Raw genomic sequence first — 23371 nt, forward strand, 5'->3', positions numbered from 1 at the left:
CTTTAAATATATACCATTGAATTTGCCTAAAAATTTTAATTAAATATTAAAAATTGCCTTTGAAAAAATAGTGTCGAGTTAGCTCCGGTCTCCTCTACTCTGAACACTTTGATTTCGAGAATAACAATAATTATAGAAATATATTTAACATTAACAGACACACCGGCAAACGAGGCTCATTCAAATGACAACGATGATAACTCTAAAAATTGCGAGAATAGTGATGAGAACAATGAAAACCAAAAGAACGATGAGGAAAAAATTTCCCATAAAAATATTTTATAAATTTATAAATTCACATTGTATAACATTTACTGTAATTAATATATAATTAATTATTTTATTGCCACCGTTAGATTTTATAAATGTCATAATGTTTTATAAATATAAAGATTTCTTTTAACATATGTATAAAATAATTTATCAATAAATCAATAAAATTGTAAATCAATAAAAAATTATAGGAATGTTTTTTATAATTTAATGCTTCTACTTTTCCCTAAGAAAATATATTTTAGTATTTATTAATGGCTACGTAACAAGGCTTGCTGCAATTTGGCATCAACCTGTGTCATCAAGATTTGCTCTGTATTTGGTGCCAATTTATTGTTAAGTATTGTTCTCAAATCTTGTTTGATATTTGATATCAATTTGGCGTCGGGTTTTGTCAACAAACTTTGATAGCAATTTGTCAACAATTTGCTATTAGATTGCTGGCAAGCTTTGCTCGGTATTTGGTGTCAATTTGGCGTCAAGTTCTTTCGTCAAGGTTTGCTCGCAATTTGGCACATTGCTGTCGAGCTTTTGTTGGCAAGCCTTGTTCACAATATGGCGCAAATTTGCCGTTGAACTTTTGCTGCTCTGTTTTGCTCGATATTTGGCGTCAATTTGGTGTCAAGTCATGTACACAAGCTTTGCTAGCAAAACACAAGCGTATTGCAGACACAGATCGCACCGGATTTGTCGACAAGTTTTGCGCGTATTTGGTGTTAATTTGGTTACAATTTGCTGACAAATTGTTTACTGGGATGTTGTCTGGACCTCTTTGTGTTAATGTTAATATTTTTGATGATTGTATTTTACACATTGAATATGCACACTCCTCTACTCCAAATCCTATTCTCTGCGAAATACAGTAAGTGATAATCTCAGCGAATTAATTAACTATATAATTGTTTATTATTGAGGTTAGATCACTTCACTTTATGATACGCGTTAAACTTTAAACTATGACTGAGAATCGCATGATGAACAACTCATTCACATCTAGGGATTTTTCTGCCTTAAGGGGTTAGGCCACTCTAGAGCAAGAAAAAATAGGCATATTTCGGGAATTTTTTTTAACGCAATAAAGGGATCAATCGAAATTTTGTAAAATGGGTTTTATTATATTACTAATGAATTACAAAAAAAATTATTTTTTCATATCAATCAATACAAAAATGGCGGCTGCACAGCATTTCTCCGTCGATGCCTTTTTTCCACGGCCGGAAATGTAACTCATGCAATTTTTGACCAGGAACAAAAAACCAAAATTTTTTCGATTATATATAATAACATCTAGAGACGTACGTAGAATTTTTTTTTATATTGCATAGTATTCTTTTTATAAACAATTATGTGACAACTTTTTTTCTCGAAATTTTAAACTTTTTTTTCATAAGTGTACTATTTTGCCAAAAATTAATGTATCAAAAAAATCCTACGTACGTCTCTAGCTGTTATTATATATAATCGAAAAAATTTTAGTTTTTTGTTCCAGGTCAAAAATTGCATGAGTTTCATTTCCGGAAAAAAGGCATCGACGGAGAAATGCTGTGCAGCCGCCATTTTTTTATTAATTGACATAAAAAAATTTTTTTTTGTAATTCATTAGTAGTATGATAAAACTCATTTTACAGAATTTCGATTAATCCCTTTATTGCGTTAAAAAAAATTCCCGAAGTATGCCAATTTTTTCTTGCTCTAGAGTGGCCTTAACCCCTTAAGGCGGTTTTACATGTATATTTCAACAATAACTCTATTGGTTAGAATTTCTATTGTTTTTTCGCTACCCTACTATGGGATAAACATACTCGGTACCTATCAGAGATTATTTTATCCAGGTATGAATTTTGCGAATCTATAAGAGTTTTTCTAAAACTCTTACATACCTGCCAAAAACCGATTATCTCGACGACTATATGGGCATTTGTACTTACTGACGACTAAGATCAATCTTTCTTAATATAATTTTTGCGATCCTATAATAATTTATTATTATTTATATCTGCCCAGAATTTCCTATATTTTTCTTTATATCCAATTATGGGATTAATATACTCGGCATCTACTAAAGAACACTTTATCCAAGAACAAGCTTTGCGAATCTGCAAGAATTATTATAACTTTATATACTTACCAAAAATCGACTTTTTCGATGAATATATACTGGGCACATGCGTTCGCTGATGACTAAGATTGATCTTTCTTAATATAAATTTTGAAATTCTACAATGGAAATTGTGTAATATTTTTTTATTTGTTATAACTTTTGTACCTTATATGGTATTTCTAAACCATTTATACTTTGTTTATTGCCTGGCACTTTGAGAATAAAACAAATAAACAAACAAAACAAAATAAATAAACAATTCAAAACAACAAATAAACCAAACACATACATAAAATAAAAACACACAAAACAAAATAGAACCAAAACGTAAAACAAAAACAAACAAAACACACCCTTATACATGCCAGGCAATCAATCAATTAATAATTAATTAATGGATTCTTTTAGATGTAATTCTGCGTAATCACGTAATATCTGTTTGCGAAATATAAATATACTGTCACAACATTATATATGCTGTGATTTTGCGTACGGGCTCGTTTTTCTGAGCAAATATTATCCCTACGTTTTTTCATGAGTTACGTAGAGTTAACCCAAATTTAAACAGTCATCTGAATTTTTAAGTATGCACTTGGACAATGCGTATCTCGTAGGCTGTCCTAGAGGAAGGACACCCCGATAAAAAACCAACACAAAAATGGAATGGACAAGGACAAAAAAAACTTACCACCCCAGGGGGGTCGGATACCCAGGGGTCGGCGCGGGGGGGGGGGGATACAGTCCCAGTGCCTTGGACTTGGTTCCTGAATCAAGCGATGGGCTAAACCAAGTTAATCTATGCCCGGAAGAGGCGTTGAATATATTATTATCATCGGCGTTGCCCACGGGCGCCGGTGACATAGGAGCTACCGAGAAGACTAAGCCGGTGTTGCCCTCGGGCACTGGTGAAGTATCATAGATGTTACCGAGGAACTGTCTGATTCGCGGCGGACGACGAGGGACGAGATCACAAACTTGGTGAGAGATATCACTGAGGGAGACTATCTCGATCGCCTGGTTGCTGCCTCTCAAAAGCATCGACGATTATCGTCCGAATTAGACCATCTTACTGAGGTGGACTTTGCGACGGGGAGTCAGGGTCATGATATGGAGATTGACGACGCGGACAAAACAGTTCCGAACGAAAGTCCTACATATGTTCCAGATTCTAACGAAGAGAAAGTCATATCTGAATATTCACTTATAAGTGAGAAAAGGAAAACGCCGGCTTCTAAGGAAAATTTACCTACCAACAAAACCCCGTTGAAGAAAATAAGATATATTGTGGGTAAGAAAGTTAGGGTCAGCAAAAGTACTACCCCCGTGGCGGCTGGCTCCCTGGTTTCAGATACTCAGATGAGAGTCATGGAGGGAGGAGAGATTTGCACTCTGGAGACTGGAAAACTTTCGGAACTCGCCACCAAATATATCGATAAAGTGGACAAGATTCACAGGGAAAGCCAGAGATTTGCGGGCCCTCTCAGCAGATCGATGAAGAAAGGCTTAATAAATCTGGAAAAAATTATGAAAACCTTGGTGGAAAGGCTGGACAATGCTGGAGACATCTCATCTCTCAAAGTGCAGGTCGTTAAACTTACTGAGGAGCTTCGCGCCTGTAAAAAGGAGGAGCGGAGGACTAAGCAGGAATACTCTGGTATAATCAGGGAAAGCAACAAGCTCAAGATGGAGATGAGAAACCTGCAACAACGGTTGACAGCGTTGGAGCATAATTGTTGAAAGGGTTCTAGATTTAAGGTGGTAATACTGTGTGAGCGCTGCTACCGTGAGCATAAATATTGAAAAGGTTCTAGCCTTAAGGTGGTAATACTGGGATGGCACTGCTATTGTGAGCGTGGGCATTGAAGAAGGTCCTTAATTTAGGTTGGCAGAAGTGTGTAGTAGAATGTACGAAGATCGGTAGCGCGTGCACGTAGAAAACAAGACTCTGTACGAAAATCTTATCGTTATTATATAAACAGTTTAAGTTCTCGCTGGATATACTTCTTCCGTTTACCTTTCTTATCCCGATTATCCTTCGATTATTAACAATAATGTTGGGGCTGGGTTGAAATTTCCGGTCTTCGTATTTGGAACCTCCCAGCAGCCTGGCACTGAAAGAGCTTCTTTTTCTTTTTTTCCTGATTACACAACTAGAGTCTCCCAGCAATCAGATGTTGGGGGATCTTCTGCTCCCGCGGAGGTTGCGATAATGGATCCGCCATCGGCATCCTCTCACCCTGGATCCGGCGAAAAGCACAAATCTACTGAATTTCTCCCACCTCGGCCACTCCCCCAAAGATGCCCAAGAGTAAGAACCAGGGGCAAAGCTAAACCGAGGGTTACTAGCAAGGATCGTCATTCGAGGAAATGGACTTTGATTGAGTCAAGTGCCGAATCTCGCTCTGAGAAGAAAAGCGACATTGGGACCGGCGATGTGACGGATGATCGCGGGCGATCCACTTATGATGGTACCCGCCTTGGCAGGACTCATTGTGTATCCATCTCCGACTGGGCTGAAGACTCGGAGGATGATTCTATTATTTCTGCAGCCAAAACTGAGATAAAGGAACTCAGCAAGGAGTTCTACACTAAGCTGGTAGAACGGAGACACCAGCTCAGTAGAAAGGTGTCGACAACGCATCTGGGGAAATCAGATAAGAACATCCTGAAGAAATCCCGTAAAACCTCCTTTCGGAGCCCGGTGACTGATACAGAGAGGGAAAACCAGCGTGGTCCGATCGTGGGAACTCAGCGTGACAAACCTGCTCGCGATGGAGCTCAACGAAGGCCTCCGAAAACCCATGCAGTACTAATAACCAACGTCGAGCCCAGCACATCTTATTCGGACATCCTGAAGAAAGCTCGCGAGAAAATACCCTTAAATAGTTTGAGTATTGAAAATTAGGAAAGGGATTAACGGCGGAGTCGTAATAGAGATTCCCGGATCCGACGGTGCCTCAAAGGCCGACAACCTAGCTGCTAAACTGAAAGACGTCCTGGGCGCTTCAGCCAGAATAACCAGATCTACGAAAACTGGAGAAATCCGGCTTTGGAATTTGGACGACTCTACTACGCCCTCAGATGACATTAACAAAATCTCATCCATTGGAGATTGTGATGAGACACAGATTAAGATCGGAAATATTCGCCCTACTAACAATGGTCTCTTCTCAGTGTGGGCCAAATGTCCGCTTTCCGCGGCAGCAAAGATTGCCGAACCAGGCAAAATTAGAATTGGTTGGACTGTTGCACGGGTCGAGCTGCTAAAGACTAAGCTCGTGCAATGTTTCAAGTGCTGCTTCGGCGCTTCGGCCACGAGCGAAATAACTGTTCGTATCAAGAGGATCGCACTGGTAATTGTTTCCGTTGTGGCGCTCGGGACCACAGGATAAATAGTTGCAGAAACGACCTGCACTGCGTTATCTCCGCGGATGTTGGAAAACAAAGCAATCATCGCTTTGGCTCGGCGAAATCTTGCTTTGAGATGGACTCGACGAAGTCTAGGACCGACGCTAGGAAAAATTGTCCATAAATGGCTACCTTTATACAAGCTAACTTGAACCGCAGCCGAGAGGCCCAGGACCTCTTAATTTTATATGCTAATGAGCTGGGTGCTGCGGTATGCGTGGTTTCAGAGCCCGCTCGCATGCCCGGCATCCAGCAATGGTTTGTTTCTCTGAACAAATTGGCTGCTGTATATGTCAATGTTTGCGTCGCCGACTACCCTGTAATGCTCGTAACACAGGGTATAAATACTGTGATCGTTAGATATAATGATTTGTGTATAATTTCCACATATGTTTCACCTAATATAAATATAAAACAATACTCGCTTTTTCTCGATGAGCTCACAACTCTTTTTACATGCGTTCCTAGTAGCGCTAAAGTTGTTATGTGCAGTGATTTCAATGCCCACTCACATTATTGGGGCGCTAACCATACCGATCTTGAGGGCAAACTACTTATTGCGTGGACTGCCCAGTTTGAACTGCGACTTATGAACTCCGGCTGTGTTCCTACTTTTGAGAGCTATTAAGGTATCTCCATCCTTGATTTGACATGGGTTTCTCCTAATTTATCGAACAAAATTGCCGACTGGACAGTTCGTATAGACTTGGAGTCGTTATCGGATCACAGATACATAACCTTCGTTCTAGCTTTTTTCGAGATGCTCGAGACGCTTCTACACTCCCTAAAATGCAACGGTGGAACTTTAGAAAGATGGACGCCGACTTGTACAAGGATTCACTGGAGTGGTCATGTGCTGTTGCTCCATCGGACGAAGAATATTTGGTTAATTATAAACCGGATCGATGAATACACCATAGCATTTTAAACGCTTGTCAGGCTTCTGTTTCGCGCATTAGCATCAGGAAGTCAGGATCTGTCTATTGGTGGAACGAAACCATATCCCAGCTAAGATCTGAAGCCATTGCCGCTAGAAGATCATGGACTCGCGGTCGTCGCAGAAATCCACCCAACTTGTCGTAGCTGAAGAGGTGAACTTACACTGAGGCAAACAGGAAGTTACGCTTCGAGATTCGTCGCGCTAAGACCGAGTTCTGGCGGGAATTGATATCGAAATTAAATGATGACCTTTGGGGACTATCTTATAAGATAGTCCTCAACAAATTAAGGAAACCCTCCCCAGGTATGTCGTCTACTCTGGAGCCCCAGATTCTTGACCAACTCTTGGATGGACTCTTTCCGGCGGGCAATGAGCTCACTCCAGTCGATCTCGGCGACTGTTCGACGGACATGTATCCGGTTACTGCGCGGGAACTCGTTGAAGCTATCAGAAGCAAGAAGAAGACAAACACAGCTCCCGGACCTGATGGCTTCAAAGCCACTGTTCTGAATAGGCTCTTTTCTACCATGGTAGAGCGTATTCCTCAGAGCTTCACTATATATCTCAAGTATGAGATTTTCCCGACCTCATGAAAGATAGCCGATTTAGTTTTAATACCCAAGGGAGAGGCTCCCCTTCTGGGTGAAGTTCCCAGAGCTCGGCCCATTTGCCTCCTGAATGAGGTCGGCAAAGCTTTTGAGCGCATCATAGCAAATCGAATAAACGACTGGTTGGAGGAAAATCCTAGATATAATTTTTCTGACAACCAATTTGATTTCAGGAAGTTGCGATCAACCACGGACGCTCTTTTTCACGTTCGAAAGATTATCACAAAAACCCGAGCAAAAGGAAACAGTGTAAAAGCTTTATCTCTAGACATTTTAAACGCGTTCAATTCCATCAGGTTTCCGGGCATAAGATATGCATTGCGGGTTAAACATATCCCGAAATACCTCCGCCGTATAGTTGAAGCGTTCCTTGGAGGTAGAAAGATCCGATTTCGAACCATGAACGGAGCTAGACGCACGAGGAGAGTTCGTAGGAGGGTCCCACAGGGCTCTGTATTGGGTCCCCTCCTATGGAATTTGGCATTCGATTTGGTCCTTCGGACCCTCCTTCCACATGGATGTCATATTGTTTGTTTTGCGGACGACACACTGTTACTGGTTGAAGAAGATGACTTCGATGCCGCCTACGAGTTGGCCACTGAATGTCTCGAATACATCATGAAGAATATTAGATATCTGGCCTCAAGATTTCATGGCCTAAGTCCGAGGCCATGTTTTTTGGCAAACATCTGCGGGATGCTTTTTTCGAGTACGAGGATGTAAGGATCCCTATATATAACGCTATGAAGTATCTCGGTGTCATATTGGATCCAAGATGGTCCTTCAGCAAACACATAAAATATATTGCTGAAAAAGTCTCCAGGGTCAGTAGGGCGTTGTGCGGCATTTTGCCCAATTTACGAGGACCAATAGAAAGCAAACGCAGGTTATACTACACAGTTGTCTTCTCCATAGCCTTGTACGCGGCCCCTTGTTGGAGCCAAGCTTTATCTTCCGAAAACCAACAGCGGATCATGAGAAGAGTACTCAGACTCTCAGCATTGCGCACCATAATGGCATATCGTACCGTGTCGTACGAAGCTGCGACTTTACTAGCAAGGATCTCACCACTACATATGTATGAGGATTTTTTGAGTCGCACATACTTACGTTTACAAGAGTTAAAGGAGAATGGTACTTCCACCATTGATTCTCCCTCGGAAGTGAGAGAATCGGAGTGGTGCACCCTGCGTGAGCAATGGTTGCACATCTGCGACAATGGCTTGGCTGGTAGGAGAACAAGAGAGGTTATCTCCCCGTCATTTGATTTGTGGCTGGACCGACGCTTTGGCTTTCTGACGTTTCGTATCACCCAGCTTCTCACGGGGCATGGATGTTTTGGGTCCTATCTCTGTAGAATCGGTAAGGAGAAAACATCTACATGTCGGTATTGCCTTTTGGCTGACGATACTTCGGAGCACACCCTAGCTTCATGCCGTTCTGGAGTTTCGAGCGAGGTGAATGGACCGCCATTATTGGACAAAACTTGACTTTGGCAGCAGTCGTCAATCAGATTTGTAAAACTAGTGAAGCGTGGCGTGCTTTTTCCGTGTTTGCGGAGCGGGTTCTTTCTCGCAAAGAAGAGGATGAGCGTATTCGGCAACAAAATCTTGCCGACCCAAACTTTGTAAATATCGGCGACGTGTAACTGTTTCTTTTTAGGTTAAGTTAGGTTTTTTAAATATTGTATATAGAAATGTTATTTATCTGCGACGTGCGCTTCCTGCGACGAGGTTTAGGTTAAGTAGAATTATATATATATATAAACTTTATTTATCTGCGGCGTGCGTTTCTTCTTGCGAAGAGGTGGTGGTTTCTTCTGGGGGGTGGCTGTGCTGGTCGTTCCCGGGCCTCGTCCCTTCTGGGATCCGCGTGAGCGATGTTCCCGGATCCCTGGGGGGGGGGTGTTGGGTCGGGCTTGGCCGGTGGTCCCGCCTTTCGGTCCCGCTGCCCCTCGCCAGGTGGTTGTTTGGATTGTATGCATGCTTGCATACACATTAGTTTTTTTGGAGTCGCCGTCCTGAGGTTGGGGTTTCCCTAGGGTCGGCCGTCCGGGGCTTGCCGCTCGCTACTGTTTCGGGGCTCTGGCACCATTGCTCAGCAATGGTTGCTTGGAGCCTCTTTGTGGCGGTCGGCGCCGGTCGGTCGTCCCCTGGTTGTCCCCTTTGGCCTTGGAGCGGATCCGTCTTCGATCTTGTTTCTTGTCGTTCTCTTTATCCTTGTGATAGAGAACGACATTTGTTGTCTTTTACCGCTCTGGGCGGTTCGGGATGCGGGACCTGAATTGGGTCCCTATATCATGATGGCGGGTATTTCCTTGTCCTAGCGGGTTTGTGTGCAAACCTCGCGTTTGTTTTCTTGTCGAACTTCTTCTCCGGATAGAGGAAGTTCCTGTACGTTTTGTTCGTATACGTCCCTTGTGGTTCGTGTACGACCTTTTTGCGGGGGGGGGGGGCATGGACTCTCTTGGACAAATGGTCTTGCAATCAATGAGGAAGCTCCTCGATGATATGGATGCTCGCATGCTATCATCATGGGGGGCATCCGAGGCGGTCAAATGCTGACGCACAGACCCTGGATGGGACCCTCACATCATTGGTGTCGCGCGTCGGACATTCGACTAGGGGTCATTCTTCCGGAAGATGAAGTGCTCTTCCTTCCTGTTGACCTCTCGTGTGTCCTTGTTTCCTAGTTACGTTTTGTCCTGGCGCCTTTGGCGTGTGGACTGTTGCGTTGTTCGATGTTATACCTTCTAGTCTTCCGTGCAGCGTGACTATAGTCCGATGTGCTAATTGTTAGGGAGAGGGGTTTTAGTGGGTGCAAGCCCCACACTACCCGGTGGCCGGGGCCGGGTGTGCGCGAGGCATTTCTCCTCTTCCGCGTTAATCATATTGTAAGTTTCTTAATAATTAATGAGAAATTACTTAACACAGATACGCAAATCATGATGCGTATGTGCGATTCGACAAGAAAGAGCAGTCCAACTACGTTTTGTTAGGTGCGTGGAGAGGCATTGGAAGGAGTGAGAATAATAACAACGGCTATACATAAGCGACATTCGTGCGTAGCCGTTGCTATTTATAAAGCGCTCTTCCTAATATTTCTCCACACGAGTAACAACGTGAACGTTGGACTGCTTTTATTCGTCAAATCGCACGGACGCATCCTGATTTGCGTATCTGTACTAATTAATTTCTTATTAACCCTTAAATGACCAGTGGGGTCCAGCGGACCCCAGACCCTTTAGAATGAAATGTTTTCAAATGTTCTTGCCAAAAATGGAGCTCATGCTCCCATTGATAATAATTGAGTGATTGACCTACCCGTGTGTACACTTAGCAGTACTCAGTTTACTTAATTTTTTATACTATGTCGAAATTAAAATTTGAACAATATTAGCATTTTATACTCTTCTCTAGACCTTGAACAACATTGAAAAAATTGTCATAACTAAAGATAAAAAAATCAATGAGTAAGGAGACATTTTTCATGCTGGGGTCTTTTAGACCTCTCAGTGAACTTACGAGATTCTTGAGAGGTGTGACATTTAAGGGTTAATTATTACTAAATAATTCATATTTACAATAATTGATTTTTATTATTCTACGTATAAGAGAGGCTGCGCACAATAAAAGGAATAAGGAACAGGGAATGGGGAATAGAGAACAGTTCATTATTAATATATGAAATTTATTAACATATGTAATTTATTAACATTAAATAGACGAACAGAAGAATAATGCTAAGAGAGAGAAAAAAACAGTAATAAAATTTTATTTTATATTTTATATGCCTCACGTACACAATAATGCATATATTTATATTAAGCTGTTCGATCCCCTATTCCTTGTTCACTGTTCCTTATTTCGTTCATTGTGTGCAGCTCCTAAAAGTATCAAAAAGTAAAGTCATCAAAAAGTGAATCCTTTATGAAATATTTTATATTTTATAATAATAAATATGACAAAATTTAAAATATCAGAAAATTCTTGACAAAAGAGAGCTTTGTTATAGCGTTTTGAAAACGTTTCAACATCAGCTACAAGCTACAAGAATATGTGATAAAGAATAGGGGGTTCTATTTGAAAAAATTAAGTCGATCTAATTTAACCTTGAAATAGTGTTTTAACTTTGACCCAAGGTCAAACAAAGGTCGTCCTCAAATGATCCTCTCAACACAGAACAATTTTTGTCTAAAAAGTTTCTTTCTTAAACTTACGACTTTTGAAATTTGAGTGAATTAATTAAAATAAACTACCTTGTATATTGTTACACATATAACAATACAGCTATTTCTTACATAATATTGAGACAAACTTTGGTATATTTAAGCGAGACATAAGGAGCACAACCATTTCAATTACCAACTTTGTTTGTTAGTAACTTTTTTATCATTATTCTGGGACATGACTTTTACAACACATCCAAATTATATATATATATATATATATATATATATATATATCTTTATATATATATATATAAATAAATGTATGTATGTTTGTCGGCTATGCAAATCTACAGTTTTCAAATTAGAACAACTAAATTTGGTATACTATCTCATAATACTCTAACTTAGACCGTAGACGTATTTTGAGAACCGCATCATTATCGATTTTTTGGAAAATTGGTTCCAAAAGTTTTTTAATGCCTGTCTGTCTGACTGCGAACTATAATACTCATTCATTAATAGACCAATTTTCTGGAAACCGGTGCCAAAATTTGTCTAATTTTTCAGGGTCGATGAAGAATAAATTAATATGAGAAAATAAAAATAAAAATTAAAAAAATAAAAAAGGGCTTTTATACAAAATTGTCTAAAAAAGGTCCTTAAAAAAAAAAAAAAAAAAAAAATCTTTTTTGGGTAAATATTACTATTCGGAAAAAAAACATTGTCTAATAAATTAGTCCGTAGAGGGTTTTCGGAAAGGGTCAAAGCGAGGGGAAAAGGTCTGCTGGGAAAGAATGTTTATGAGCATCAGTTGCGTTTAGAATTTAATGATCAATTTAATTTGTAATATTATTATTTTACTCTCACAGTTTTCAAATATATTAGAACAACTTTTTTTTTGTGGGAGGAAATCTTCTAAAAATTTCTTACCCCCTCCGGGCCAAGGGACCGGAAATATGCCGGATTCTACGCCCGCGCGTACCGCCGTTACGAGGGTCGCTCCGAGGGACCGAAGTCCCCCGAGCCTGCCCTCAGCGCTGCATCGCGCAAGCATAGCCTACCGGCTAAAACTTCCCACAAGTTCCCTTTACAGTGTGTGAGGGGAGAAGCCAGATATCGTGCTAGCATTCTTCCATGCTTTCCCCCACTTCGCCTTTCTCAGGCGTCCTCGCGAGTCTAACTTGTGACGGGCTGGGGGAACCCACCAACCCGTTACCCCCCCATTCCGGAGGTGCTGGTCCCTCGGGGAGCGCCGAAGCAACCAGTCAGGACCAGTCGTGACGCGTGACAAAGCCCGGTCACGTGCCACCCTTCGGGCGGGTGAGGGGAGGAGTGACCGTCGCCTGAGGGACGGGCTCCTCCCCCCCGCGCCCCCTCGTTGAGAGCAGGCAGGGCCAGGACTCGAGGGCAACCCCCCGAGCCCCACCCTTGCCCTTTTCACGCCCCGGAGTGAGCACTAGTGACAGGGACCCCATAGAGACCCCGCCCGAGCCCCCTCCGGACCGCGTCGCGATGTCTGCCGCGCAGACTTGACGGGCCCAATGCCTCACGAGCCCAACGTACCGGCCCCGCCCCCACACCCGCGGACGGACAGAGCACGGACTAAGCCATCATACTCCGTCCGCAGCCCAGGAGGGCGGGGGGCCCGCGCGCGCGCAGGTCCCGAGGCATCCCGTCTCCCTACCCGTGTACTTTGAAAGAATAGAGAGGGAGGGGGAACCGTCACACAGTGGCGGTCCCCGTTCCCCCCTCCACACTCCCTCCTATCTCCAACACTCAACTCTACGTCGGCTGAAGGGAAAAGGTGAGGAGGAAGAACGCCCCCGTCGGGGAGTGCCATCCCCCCACTCCCATCATTGTTTTATTCCACCTCCACATTTGGGGCGTCTCGCGGCCTGATGGCACGCCATTGTCTTCTCGGCGGTGGCGGTGGCCTCGGTCTTGGCGTTTCGTCTCCGCCACTTTCGTCGCTTAAAGGAGGGGAGACTTCCCTCCTTCGAATCCCTTCGTCCGCTTCCTTCCGCGACAGTACTTCGCCGCAGAAGGAGACAAACGCTTTTCGCTTCCTCCACCCCCTCTCCGACCGACCTTTCAAAGATCGTCGGGAGGGAGAGGTCCTCTTCCATGGTTTCCCGGACACGGCGCTCATTCTCCCATTCCGGGCAAAATTCTAAAGTGTGCTGCGCCGTGTCTGCCTCCTCCGGGCAATAGTGGCAGCGCGTGGTGCGCTCCTTCCTGATGCGCCACAGATAATAGCCAAAACAGCCATGGCCTGTTATTATCTGTGACGCGTGGAACGTAAGATTCTTATTCATCTTACGCCCCACCCACCCCTCGAGTACCGGCTGGACGGCCTCTCTGACCCTTTTCCCCATCAATGTTGGGTTTTCCAAGAAAGTCTTCCATCTTTGGAGGAAGGTCTCTGCAGCGCGAAGCCTCAGCGCTTCCTTTATCCTCGCCGGGACGGTGACAATCCCCAGTCGTACCTTGACCGCCTGTCGTCGTACCGCTTCGCGTACGACTCGGCGATCAGATTGACTGGGGGAACCCCGGCGAGGATTGTCGCCCCCACGTGCGAAACGGTCCGGTAGGCTCTGGCGGCCCTGTTCGCAATCATGCGCTGGGCCGCCACCATTCGCCTACTAAGGTGGACGCTTCTGCCCACCTTTCCCACCATATCGGTGCTGCGTAGAGCAGCACCGAGTGGACCTTCGCGACGTAGAGGCGACGCGCGCCGCCGCTGGCTCCGCCTATATTCGGCAGTAGCCGGGCCAAGTTATTGGCTACCATCTCGACCCGCGGAGCCACGCGAGCAACGTGTTCGCCGAAGCTTCTTGTGCCGTCTAGCTACATTTCTAGGTACTTCGTGAAAGGGGTGGTCGGAATTTCTATACCTTCTATATGGAGGCTGAGCCCCTCCGGAGACGGCCCCGACGCCTTGCGATCGTAAAACACAGTTACCTGCGTCTTCTGTGGGGCCACCTCTAAGCCCAGCCTCTCAATAGAGCGCACCACGCAAGCCGCTGCCACGTCGGCCAGTCTTTTCAGCTCCTGCCAGCCTTCCCCGCTGACCCCCAGGTATACGTCATCGGCGTATCCCGAGAGAACTTCGCAGCCCATGAACCTAGTCCTCAGGACCCCGTCCTGGTTTGCGTACGTGAATCCTCTTCCCAGGAGGTAGTCACAGACGACCTTGATTATGTAGGGAGGGACGCCAAAGTCTACGAGCGCCTTCCCTATTACCGGCCAGGGGAGGGAGTTAAAGGCGTTCCTCACGTCGTAGGAAACGCCCATCACTACCCTCCCCGCCTCCAACTCGGCCTCCGTGCGGGCAAGGACGCGCTTGATTGCGTCGATCGTTGATCGACCCGCACGGAAGCCAAAATGGTTGTCCGAAAGACCACCTCCTTTTCTTTCATCGAGGTGCCGGACGAGGCGTTCGGCAATTATTCTTTCGAATATTTTGCTCGCCTCGTCCAGCAGGCACACGGGCTTATATGTGGACGGGAAATCCGCCGGCTTTCCGGCTTTGTGCAGGAGCACAAGACTGGCCTCCCTCCATATACTGGGGAACCGACCGGCGCGCAGACACGCCGTGTATACCTTGCGCATTTTGCCGGCCAGTCCTCCCGCGGCCAAGTTCTAGGCTCTTTCCGGTATTCCGTTAGGGCCAAGAACCTTGCCTCTCCTGACCCTGCGGAGAGCCCTCGCGAGCTCCTCTTCACTGACCCCCATTTCCTCGTCCCACTCCCAGGGCGGCAAACCCGGGAATAGGACTTGTCCTCCATCTCCGATGGGGAACAACGTTCCCACGATTGTTTCAACGAAGTGGGGGTCGAGTGTTTTTGTTAGCGGGGGCGCCCATGGTCTCAGTTTATTCTGAACTAATTTATACGGGCGCCCCCATGGATCCTCATCTACGCTCGCAAGAAGCTCCTTCCATGCCCTTTCCTTGGCCGCGAAAATTGCTCGGGAGAGATTCTGGCGGGCGGCACGCCAGGCCTCCCCCGCTTCCTCTTCCTCCAGGGCGTCGCGCCTACCCGCGCGCACCTTCTGCCATCTCCTTTTGCAGTGGACGGAGAAGCGCCTGAGCTCGGCTATCTCCTCCGTCCACCAGTAAGCAGCTCTTCGGGAGGGGGAAACCTGCGCAGCCGGGGCATGGCCACGTCGCAGGCGCGTGTCATGACCCTTATCAGCCCCTTTGCTGCCTCGTCCACGTCCCCCATCTCCTCTGAGCCGTCGTCCCTCCATGACAATCCTAGGATCGCAGCCTCAAATAAGTCCCTATCTACCTTTTTGAGGGCCCATCTCCGTTTCCCCTTCTCTAGTTTGCGGCGGCAGGTGAGCAATTCCGGAGGAGTGGCCCGGACCGTCATCTCTATGTAGAGATGATCGCTCATCGTTTCTTGGTCCGTGACCGCCCTCCAATCGCTCACCTCGCGTCCGGGAGGGGGATTGGCCCATGTCAAATCGATTATGGACGTCTCCCGCCGGCTCACGAATGTGCTCTCTCGGCCCGTGTTTAGAAGCATCAGGCCGAGACCCGCCGCCCATCTAACCAAAGCCTTGCCCCTCCCATCGGTGCGCGGGAAACCCCATAGCGTAGACTTCGCGTTGAAGGCTTCCGCCACCATGACCCGACCAGGCAAGCGTTTTCTAACGCACACTTCCAGCTCATAGAGCATCTGCTTGTACCTGACCAGGTCCCACCTCGGAGGGGCATATACTCCCACCACGGAGATGAGCCCCCATTTTACTGCCACAAATCTCTCGCCGGCCTCTAACGGCGTACTAGGTGCGCAACTAAGTTTCCGGGTTTCACACATAGATGGCACCAATAACACATGTACTCGATTTAAATGTTTGAAGTTGTCTGAAGTTATAGCTTGGACATCTGTTAACAATAACCAGTCGTTATACCAATACATATCGCAACGCAAAAATATTTTTTCTAACAATGGAGATGTCGAATTTTGTGCCAAATAAACAGCATTTGCGGGAAGCTTTGCTTTTCTGTTTTAACTTGAAAAAAAATGCAGTTGAAGCACGTCATTTGCTTGAGGAGGCCTACGGCGAACATGCACCATCGAAAAACTACCTGTGAAGATTGGTTTAAACGCTTCAGAAGTGGCGATTTCGACACTGAGGACAAGGAGCGCTCCGGAAGACCAAAAACAATTGAGGACGCCGATCTGCAAGCGTTATTGGATGAAGATGATACGCAAACACAAAATCAACTTGCGGAGGCATTAAACATGACTCACCAAGGTATTTCCAAACGTTTACATGCCATGGGAAAAATTCAAAAGGAAGGAAAATGGGTGCCGCATGAGTTGACTGAGAGACAGATGGAAAATCGAAGAGCCACTTCCGAAATTTTTGCTTTTGCGGCATGAAAGAAAGAGTTTTCTTCATCGAATTGTTTACTGGCGATGAGAAATGGATATATTTAGAGAATCCCAAACGCAAAAAATCGTGGCTTTCACCTGGTGAAAAATCAACATCGACCAAATCGTTTTGGAAAGAAGACAATGCTCTGCGTTTGGTGGGACCAGAAAGGAATCGTGTACTATGAGCTGCTGAAACCGGGCGAAACTGTCAATGCGCATCGCTACCGACAACAACTGACCAATTTAAACCATGCATTGCTCGAAAAACGGCCAGAATGGTACACGAGACACGAACGAGTGATATTGCAGCACGACAACGCTCCGTGCCATCGCAGTTCCATCGTCCAGGACACCATCAAAACGCTGAAATGGGATCTGCTACCGCACCCGCCATATTCGCCAGACCTGGCGCCTTCCGATTATCACTTGTTCCGGTCGATGGCGCATGGCTTGGCTGGGCTACACTTGACCAATTTCGAAGAAGTGCAAAATTGGTTGGATAAATGGTTTCGGTCCAAAGACGCGTCGTTTTATCGTCGCGGTATTCATGTATTGCCAGAGAGATGGCGAAAATGTATAGTTAGCGAGGGACGATACTTTGAATAAGCCATTTTTTGTATTTCTCTTGAAATTTTTCATTTTTTATTGATAAAAAAAACCCGGAAACTTAGTTGCGCACCTAGTACACGGCGGGGATTGTGGCAGCGTCCTCCATATCGTCCTACCAATGCGACGAAGCCACCACGGTCCACGGCCCAGCAGGGATAGTCTGCCGGGACCCTGTAGGGTCCGCCGCAATTTCTAGGCCACACCCGCGCTCTGCCAGAGTGTGCACGAACATGTCCTGTGCAGCGCGGGCGTGGTTTAGTTTTCCTTGAAGGACTCGTAGGGACATTTTATATCATCCCGTCGGAGTCCTTCCTCTCCACCTTCTTTGGTTTGTCCGCATTCGCGGTTTCATCTACGTCCATGGGTTCCGCTGTTCCATGGTTTATTCTAGAAAAATCCACCCCTTCCTCCTACCCCTCCTTCTCTATCTCCATGTCCTCCGTGTTTTTGGAGGTCCCTGGATTTCCAGTTCGGTGATCGACCTTCTTTAAATTGAGGCCGATCACGATCTCGTTCCCGACAACTATGGATTTTGTTTTACCCTTAAATGTTTTTGAGGTTCCGGGTTTCCCCTTCGCCCCTGTCCTTTCTTTCTTAGCCACGGCCTTCCCACTATCGGGTTCCGCGGCCTTCGTTGCTCCCTTCTTTGGGAGTGCCTTCTTTTTAGCCATTTTCCCACCTGAGCAGGATTTTCCTCCTACTCGATGGTCGCTCGGCAGCCCCCTATTGGCACACACATCGCACCTAAAGGGAGCCGTGCACACTCTGGCCGGATGACCTGTCTGACCGCACCGGTAGCATGCTCCGGTGCGGTCGACCTCACTTTGGCACGTAGCCCTAGTGTGCCCAGTCTCCTGGCACCGATAGCACTGGAGCGGGCGTTTTTCCAACAACTCCACTTTGGCGTTCGCCCACCCCAGTGCCATTCTCCTCTCTTTGGCCAGCGTGTTAGCTGCCGCTAGTGGGCACCTTGCAAAAACGGTGCACAAACCGTTGGGCGTTTTGCGCACCTGTCCCAGCGTCACTCTTGCCGGGAGGGTGCCGCCTTTCGCCGCCAGGGTGGCCCTAATTTCATCTTCACAGACGAATTCTTCAAAGTTACTAATGCGTAACTCCGCCGTCAGTGTCGGTCGAGCTACCCTGACTCCCTCCTTTCCTGCCAGAACTTCTGACATTTTCGCAGCCAAGGCATCTGCCTTGGCTGCGTTTTCTTGTCCGGCCACCTCCAGTTTTAGGGCCCCCGTTACCGTCTTACGCACATTTAGGGGTTTCTCAATCCCCAAGTCCTGAAGCTTTATTTTGTCCCTCACGAGCCTCATACACTCGGCGTATGTCTCCTTGGGACACGTGAAGGTGACCGCTGCGGTCTTCGGGACCCTTCTCTTCGGCGCTTTTTGCTGCTGTTGAGGAGAAGTATTATCCTTCTTTGCCCCGCTCGGCCCTGGCTTCGCCGTTCCTCCCTTTTTTTTATTATTCTCCTGTCCGGCCTTCCTTCCGACTACCTGTGTCCACAGTGGCTTAGTAGACTGCTGATCGGCTGAAATCCCTCCTTTCTCTATTTGGGCCTTTGAGACCGCACCCTTCTGTCTCTCTGGCCCTTTCCTCGTCTGGGAAGAGATCCCGTACGTCGCTTCCTTCCTCGCTAGCAAGATCTTGTTCCTACCGGCCCTCCCGCTTCTCTTTGCGATCTCCTGGGCCTTCTCATCCTTGTTCGCAGGGGTTTTTTGAGGAAGAGCCTTCGTGTCTCCCTCTTCTCCCTTGCCTAACTAAAGGGCCAGCCTCTTTACAACGCCTTCCTCCATCACCCTCATTTTGTCCTCTATACTATACTACGTCTATACTACGCACTTTACTAGCATTCGTGCTAGACGATCCTTCATTGTGGAACCCTCAACCTTCTTTGGGGGTTCCTCACTGTTCTCGCTAGATTTCGCGGGCACCGCAGGATCAATAATCTTTCTCTCGCCCTGTACGGTCGGGCGCACTGCTGCTAGCATTCCGCTCTTCGCGATTTCTTTCTGTACCTCATTGTAGGTACTTTTTATCTCCTCTTCCACCTCCATTGCTGAAGGTTGTTCCATCTCCTTCCCAGCGGGTGGTCCCTCGTCGGTTCCCCCATGAGGGAGAGGTGTGAATTCCGCCATATATTAGAGTAACTAAATTATACTATCTCAAGATACTCTAACTTAGATCGTAGAGAGTTTTGGGAAGGGGTCTGAGCCTGAGGACAAGGAGACCTAATACAAAATTGTCTAAAAAAAATCCTTTTTTTTTTTTTAATTTTCTTGGAGGTAAATATTACTATTCGGGGAAAAGAAGGAAGAGCTTTTAAGCCCGCGCAAAGCGCGGGCGAAAAAGCTATATATATATTTATATCACACGTGCGTGAAAAGTGGCACAGATGGCGCGTGCGCAATGGGCCATTTTCCACGTACTTTGTAATATAAAATAGGGTGTGTAACACGTGCGGGTAGAAAATTGGACACTCGTGCGGGTGATCGCACTCGCCTTGTCCACTCCTCACTCGTGTCTAATTCTCAACTTCCCGTACTTTTTACACAAATAACTAATCTGTATTGCAACCCGATTTCCCTCGGTCTCGCTGGCCGAGGGAGCGCGGCTACAAATTAATCCGCCGACCACTGGACGATAGCTCGAAGGGGATAACGAAGTCACTTCTCTTACCGAAATTCCCGTATCTTAGATCTTGGGCGATACCATTTGATTGGGCGCCAGGTGCGATTATAGACGCGCACCACGTCTCGATAACGTTCTCCTCCTTAATCTCGCCACAAGCTCAGGGCGTAGCTCCGCGTGAAAGGGATGAAGGTGGAGAAGGAGCGTAACGCAAGCAACACAGAAATAAAGCCCGGTAATAAACAATAGTAAATAGATATATTTCATTCAGTAAACACACCGAGCAAATCGTATCGGGAAACCAAGGCCGGATCCCGCTCAAATGGCCGATATTACCGCGGTACTCGGGGCGGCCGTTACCGCACGCGCGAAGTGCGTGATGTTCACGCACGCGAGGCTCCCTTCGCGAGCGAAGCTTTCTATCCTAAGCGCGACCCCGCGATAACGTCAATCTGCCCACGTCTTAATTTCCGGATCCCGAACGCTCGGCGATTCCCACACACCCGACGCAAACGATTCTCACCCGCACGCACGACAATGTATGCAACGCCAGAATGGCGCGCTCGCGAGATTCTTAGGCGGGCAAACGCGACGATATTCGCCCGCACCCACGGCGCAAGATATCCGCGAGGCCCGCGATGCACCTCAACGCACCCCAAGGTGCCCGGCGCGGTCCCTCCCGACACGCACACGGGACTTCCGTACGCGAAACGCGACAATAACGCGATAATCATACGCAAAAAGGAGCCCGGCGCGGTCCCTCCCGACACGCACACGGGACTTCCGTACGCGACACGCGACAATATACCGTAATACGCAACACTAAACACAATATTCTCAAGACGCACACGACGCTATACGCGAATTGACTGCCGATCTCACGCAAGTTTTCGAGTAGGGCTTGTACTGTTTCTGGCTACGATCTCGGCCGGCCACGTGCCCGCGATCCCGACAAGCAGCCGCGATAATCTTCCCGGCATCCACAACGGCGGGAGCCGGTAGCTAAGTACGACACGTAATCAGGCCGATTCACACGGTAATCTACTCGATATACGCCTTTCCGGCACCGTGTCGCGACCGAGATCGAGCCCTCAATGAATAGGCAGCACCGGAGTGGAGATCTTACACAATTTGCTGCTCGCTGCTGCTCGGCGGCGTCGGGGCGCTCCTCCAAGGGTGGCTCCTCGTCCGCGGCTAGATCGACAGTGAGGAGCGGTCGGTTCGGCGGGACCACGCCGGACCCCCGCACTTGCGCCCTCAAGCTCGCAATTCTTCCGCCCCGCCGATTGGTTGCGTGCGTCGCCCTGTTCGCGACGTTGCAGACGATTTCCGCCATTTTCCCGCGGCACATTTGATTCGACTGCTGGTTGTGCGCGGGCCCCTCGCGGTTTTCCGCCCGGCTGATCAGACCGTGGCGGCGCCGCTCGGCCCTTGGGGCGCCGTCGGGTGAGTGTGTGGGTCGTCCACCCGCGCTGCAGTCGCGGTGGCGCACCCGTGTTCATGCTGCGGCGGGGCCGTGTTACGCTGGGCGAGGCATTCCCGGCGCTTTCCAGCGGCGGGTCCCGGTGGCCCGCCCGTCGGCCGACCACTCCGTCGTGCGTCCTCCGAGCGCCCGTTTGTCCCTCGTCGCGACTATCGCCGTTACAACGGGTCGTGATCCCCCGCTCCGGCACCACCTGTCATCCCTACGGAATGTTTCTTAAGAAAAGGTTAGTTAACGCGGGTAGCCCTTCCTCGACCCGAGTCGAGGCGCCATCCCTGACCTTCCCCTCGGCCGAGCTATCGCCTGGGCGGCGGACGTGACAAATGTCACGTCACAGTATATAATAAATATAAAAAATAAAATAACATTAATAATTAGATACAACGTTATATATATATATATATATATATATATATTTGTTACGCTCGTGCTGTACGACCGTGCCGTGCGCTCATACGAGTCGCCCCGTAGCGAGAAGTCACGAATCGTCCTTAGCGACGGTTGTTTACAAATATCGCCTGTCAGATTACGCTCTGGGATTCCGTCTCGTTCGGACCTGTTTGCCCAGCTTCTTGTACAAACGAGCTAGATTAATAAATAAGTTCCTTTTCTCTGATTAACGAGCCTTTCTTGCTTGTGTGAGTGTCGGAGTACGCGTCGCGCGTGAGTGTAAGTGCGAAAATGCGGCGGACGCGCGACATTTTGGGGGCTCGTCCGGGATCAAACGCGACGAGCGCAGTGTCCCGAACAGGATGACGATTACGCACACCCCGCCGAGGACCCATTCGCAGGCCGCGACGTCGGCAGGAATGGAGGCGGGCGCGACCCATCCGCTGGATGCGGGGGTGACGGTGGCAGAGACGGGCGCTTTCGAAGCCGTCTACTCGGAGCTTCAAAAGCTGCGCCAGGAGCGGCGGCTGGAACAAGAGGAGCAACAGCTTTTTCGCAGCGAGATGGAGGCTCGGCTGAAGAAACGCGACGCTGCGGTGGCACGTCTTCAGGAGCAGGCCCGAAGGAACAAAGAGTATGCGGCAACGATTCGCCGACAGGAGCAGGAGCTCCGTCGACTCCGAGGGACGAACGCCAACGTTTTTTAGCTAAGTCCTTCCTTAATTAGAGCGTCCGGGAACATGGGAACGCGAAGTGCGAACGCCGAAGGGACGCGGGTCGCGCGCGAGGGGAGCGCGATCGCGGGCGGCGCGAGTGAGAGAGGCGTACGCCCGATCGAAAGAAACACGGTCGCGGACGTCGCGAGTGATAATGATGCACGCCCGATCGAGAGAAACACGACCGCGAGTGCTGCGTGTGATTATGTCGGGAATCCGAGAGTGGGGAGTACGTACGTGGCTAATGTCGCGAATCGAACTGCGGGAGACGCCGCCATAGGAACGAACGTCGGGCTCGGTTACAAATTAAAGCCCTATACTTACGACGGGACGGTCCCGCTTTAAGAATATTTTTTACAATTTAACTTGATTGCGCGAGCGAATTTCTGGGACGACGCGACGAAAACCGTCGCGCTGGCTTCGAGCTTGAGAGGGAAGGCGCGCACGATTCTCGAAACGATACAAGACATTGAATGTTTTAATTTTTCGGAACTAAAATTGAAGCTCGAATTGCGTTTCGGCGAGGGGCGTTTAACGCAAAACTATTATTCTGCCCTCACGAACCGCAGACAAAGATTCGGGGAAGATCTGGGCGCTCTCGGCTCTGATATCGAAAGATTGTCGCGTCTCGCATATCCTGAGTGC

The 23371-nt window shown here is 47.5% G+C and overlaps 3 protein-coding genes across 12 annotated transcripts in view; 1 reads left to right on the forward strand and 2 right to left on the reverse strand.

Moving 5' to 3' along the window:
- LOC139817036 (fatty acid synthase-like) overlaps positions 1-23371 on the forward strand; it is a 76795-nt gene that overhangs the window by 16512 nt on the left and 36912 nt on the right. The window lies entirely within an intron of this gene.
- On the reverse strand, positions 9399-14291 carry LOC139816406 (uncharacterized). The gene is made up of 4 exons (XM_071783892.1): positions 14167-14291; positions 13865-14039; positions 13556-13783; positions 9399-9548 (listed from the first exon to the last, which is right to left on the reverse strand). The coding sequence occupies exons 1-4, from the start codon at positions 14289-14291 to the stop codon at positions 9399-9401; spliced, it is 678 nt and encodes a 225-aa protein (XP_071639993.1).
- On the reverse strand, positions 15144-16429 carry LOC139816407 (uncharacterized). Its single transcript, XM_071783893.1, has 2 exons — positions 15645-16429; positions 15144-15564 (listed from the first exon to the last, which is right to left on the reverse strand). Exons 1-2 carry the CDS (start codon positions 16427-16429, stop codon positions 15144-15146), a joined length of 1206 nt encoding a protein of 401 aa, XP_071639994.1.

The sequence above is a fragment of the Temnothorax longispinosus genome, chromosome 7, assembly GCF_030848805.1.
Source record: "Temnothorax longispinosus isolate EJ_2023e chromosome 7, Tlon_JGU_v1, whole genome shotgun sequence".
NCBI classification, from domain to species: Eukaryota; Metazoa; Arthropoda; class Insecta; order Hymenoptera; family Formicidae; genus Temnothorax; species Temnothorax longispinosus.

What these genes read in the sequence shown, in the direction of transcription:
- LOC139816406 (XM_071783892.1), bottom strand. Translation starts at nt 14,291, where the DNA reads ATGGTAGCCAATAACTTGGCCCGGCTACTGCCGAATATAGGCGGAGCC. An exon ending in GCACCGATATGGTGGGAAAG is followed by an intron (nt 14,040 to 14,166) that starts GTGGGCAGAAGC and finishes GGGTTCCCCCAG; the next exon opens with TCAATCTGATCGCCGAGTCG. An exon ending in GGGTGGAGGAAGCGAAAAGC is followed by an intron (nt 9,549 to 13,555) that starts GTTTGTCTCCTT and finishes CTCTATCACAAG; the next exon opens with GATAAAGAGAACGACAAGAA.
- LOC139816407 (XM_071783893.1), bottom strand. Translation starts at nt 16,429, where the DNA reads ATGTATTGGTATAACGACTGGTTATTGTTAACAGATGTCCAAGCTATA. An exon ending in GCCATGCCCCGGCTGCGCAG is followed by an intron (nt 15,565 to 15,644) that starts GTTTCCCCCTCC and finishes CCACTGCAAAAG; the next exon opens with GAGATGGCAGAAGGTGCGCG.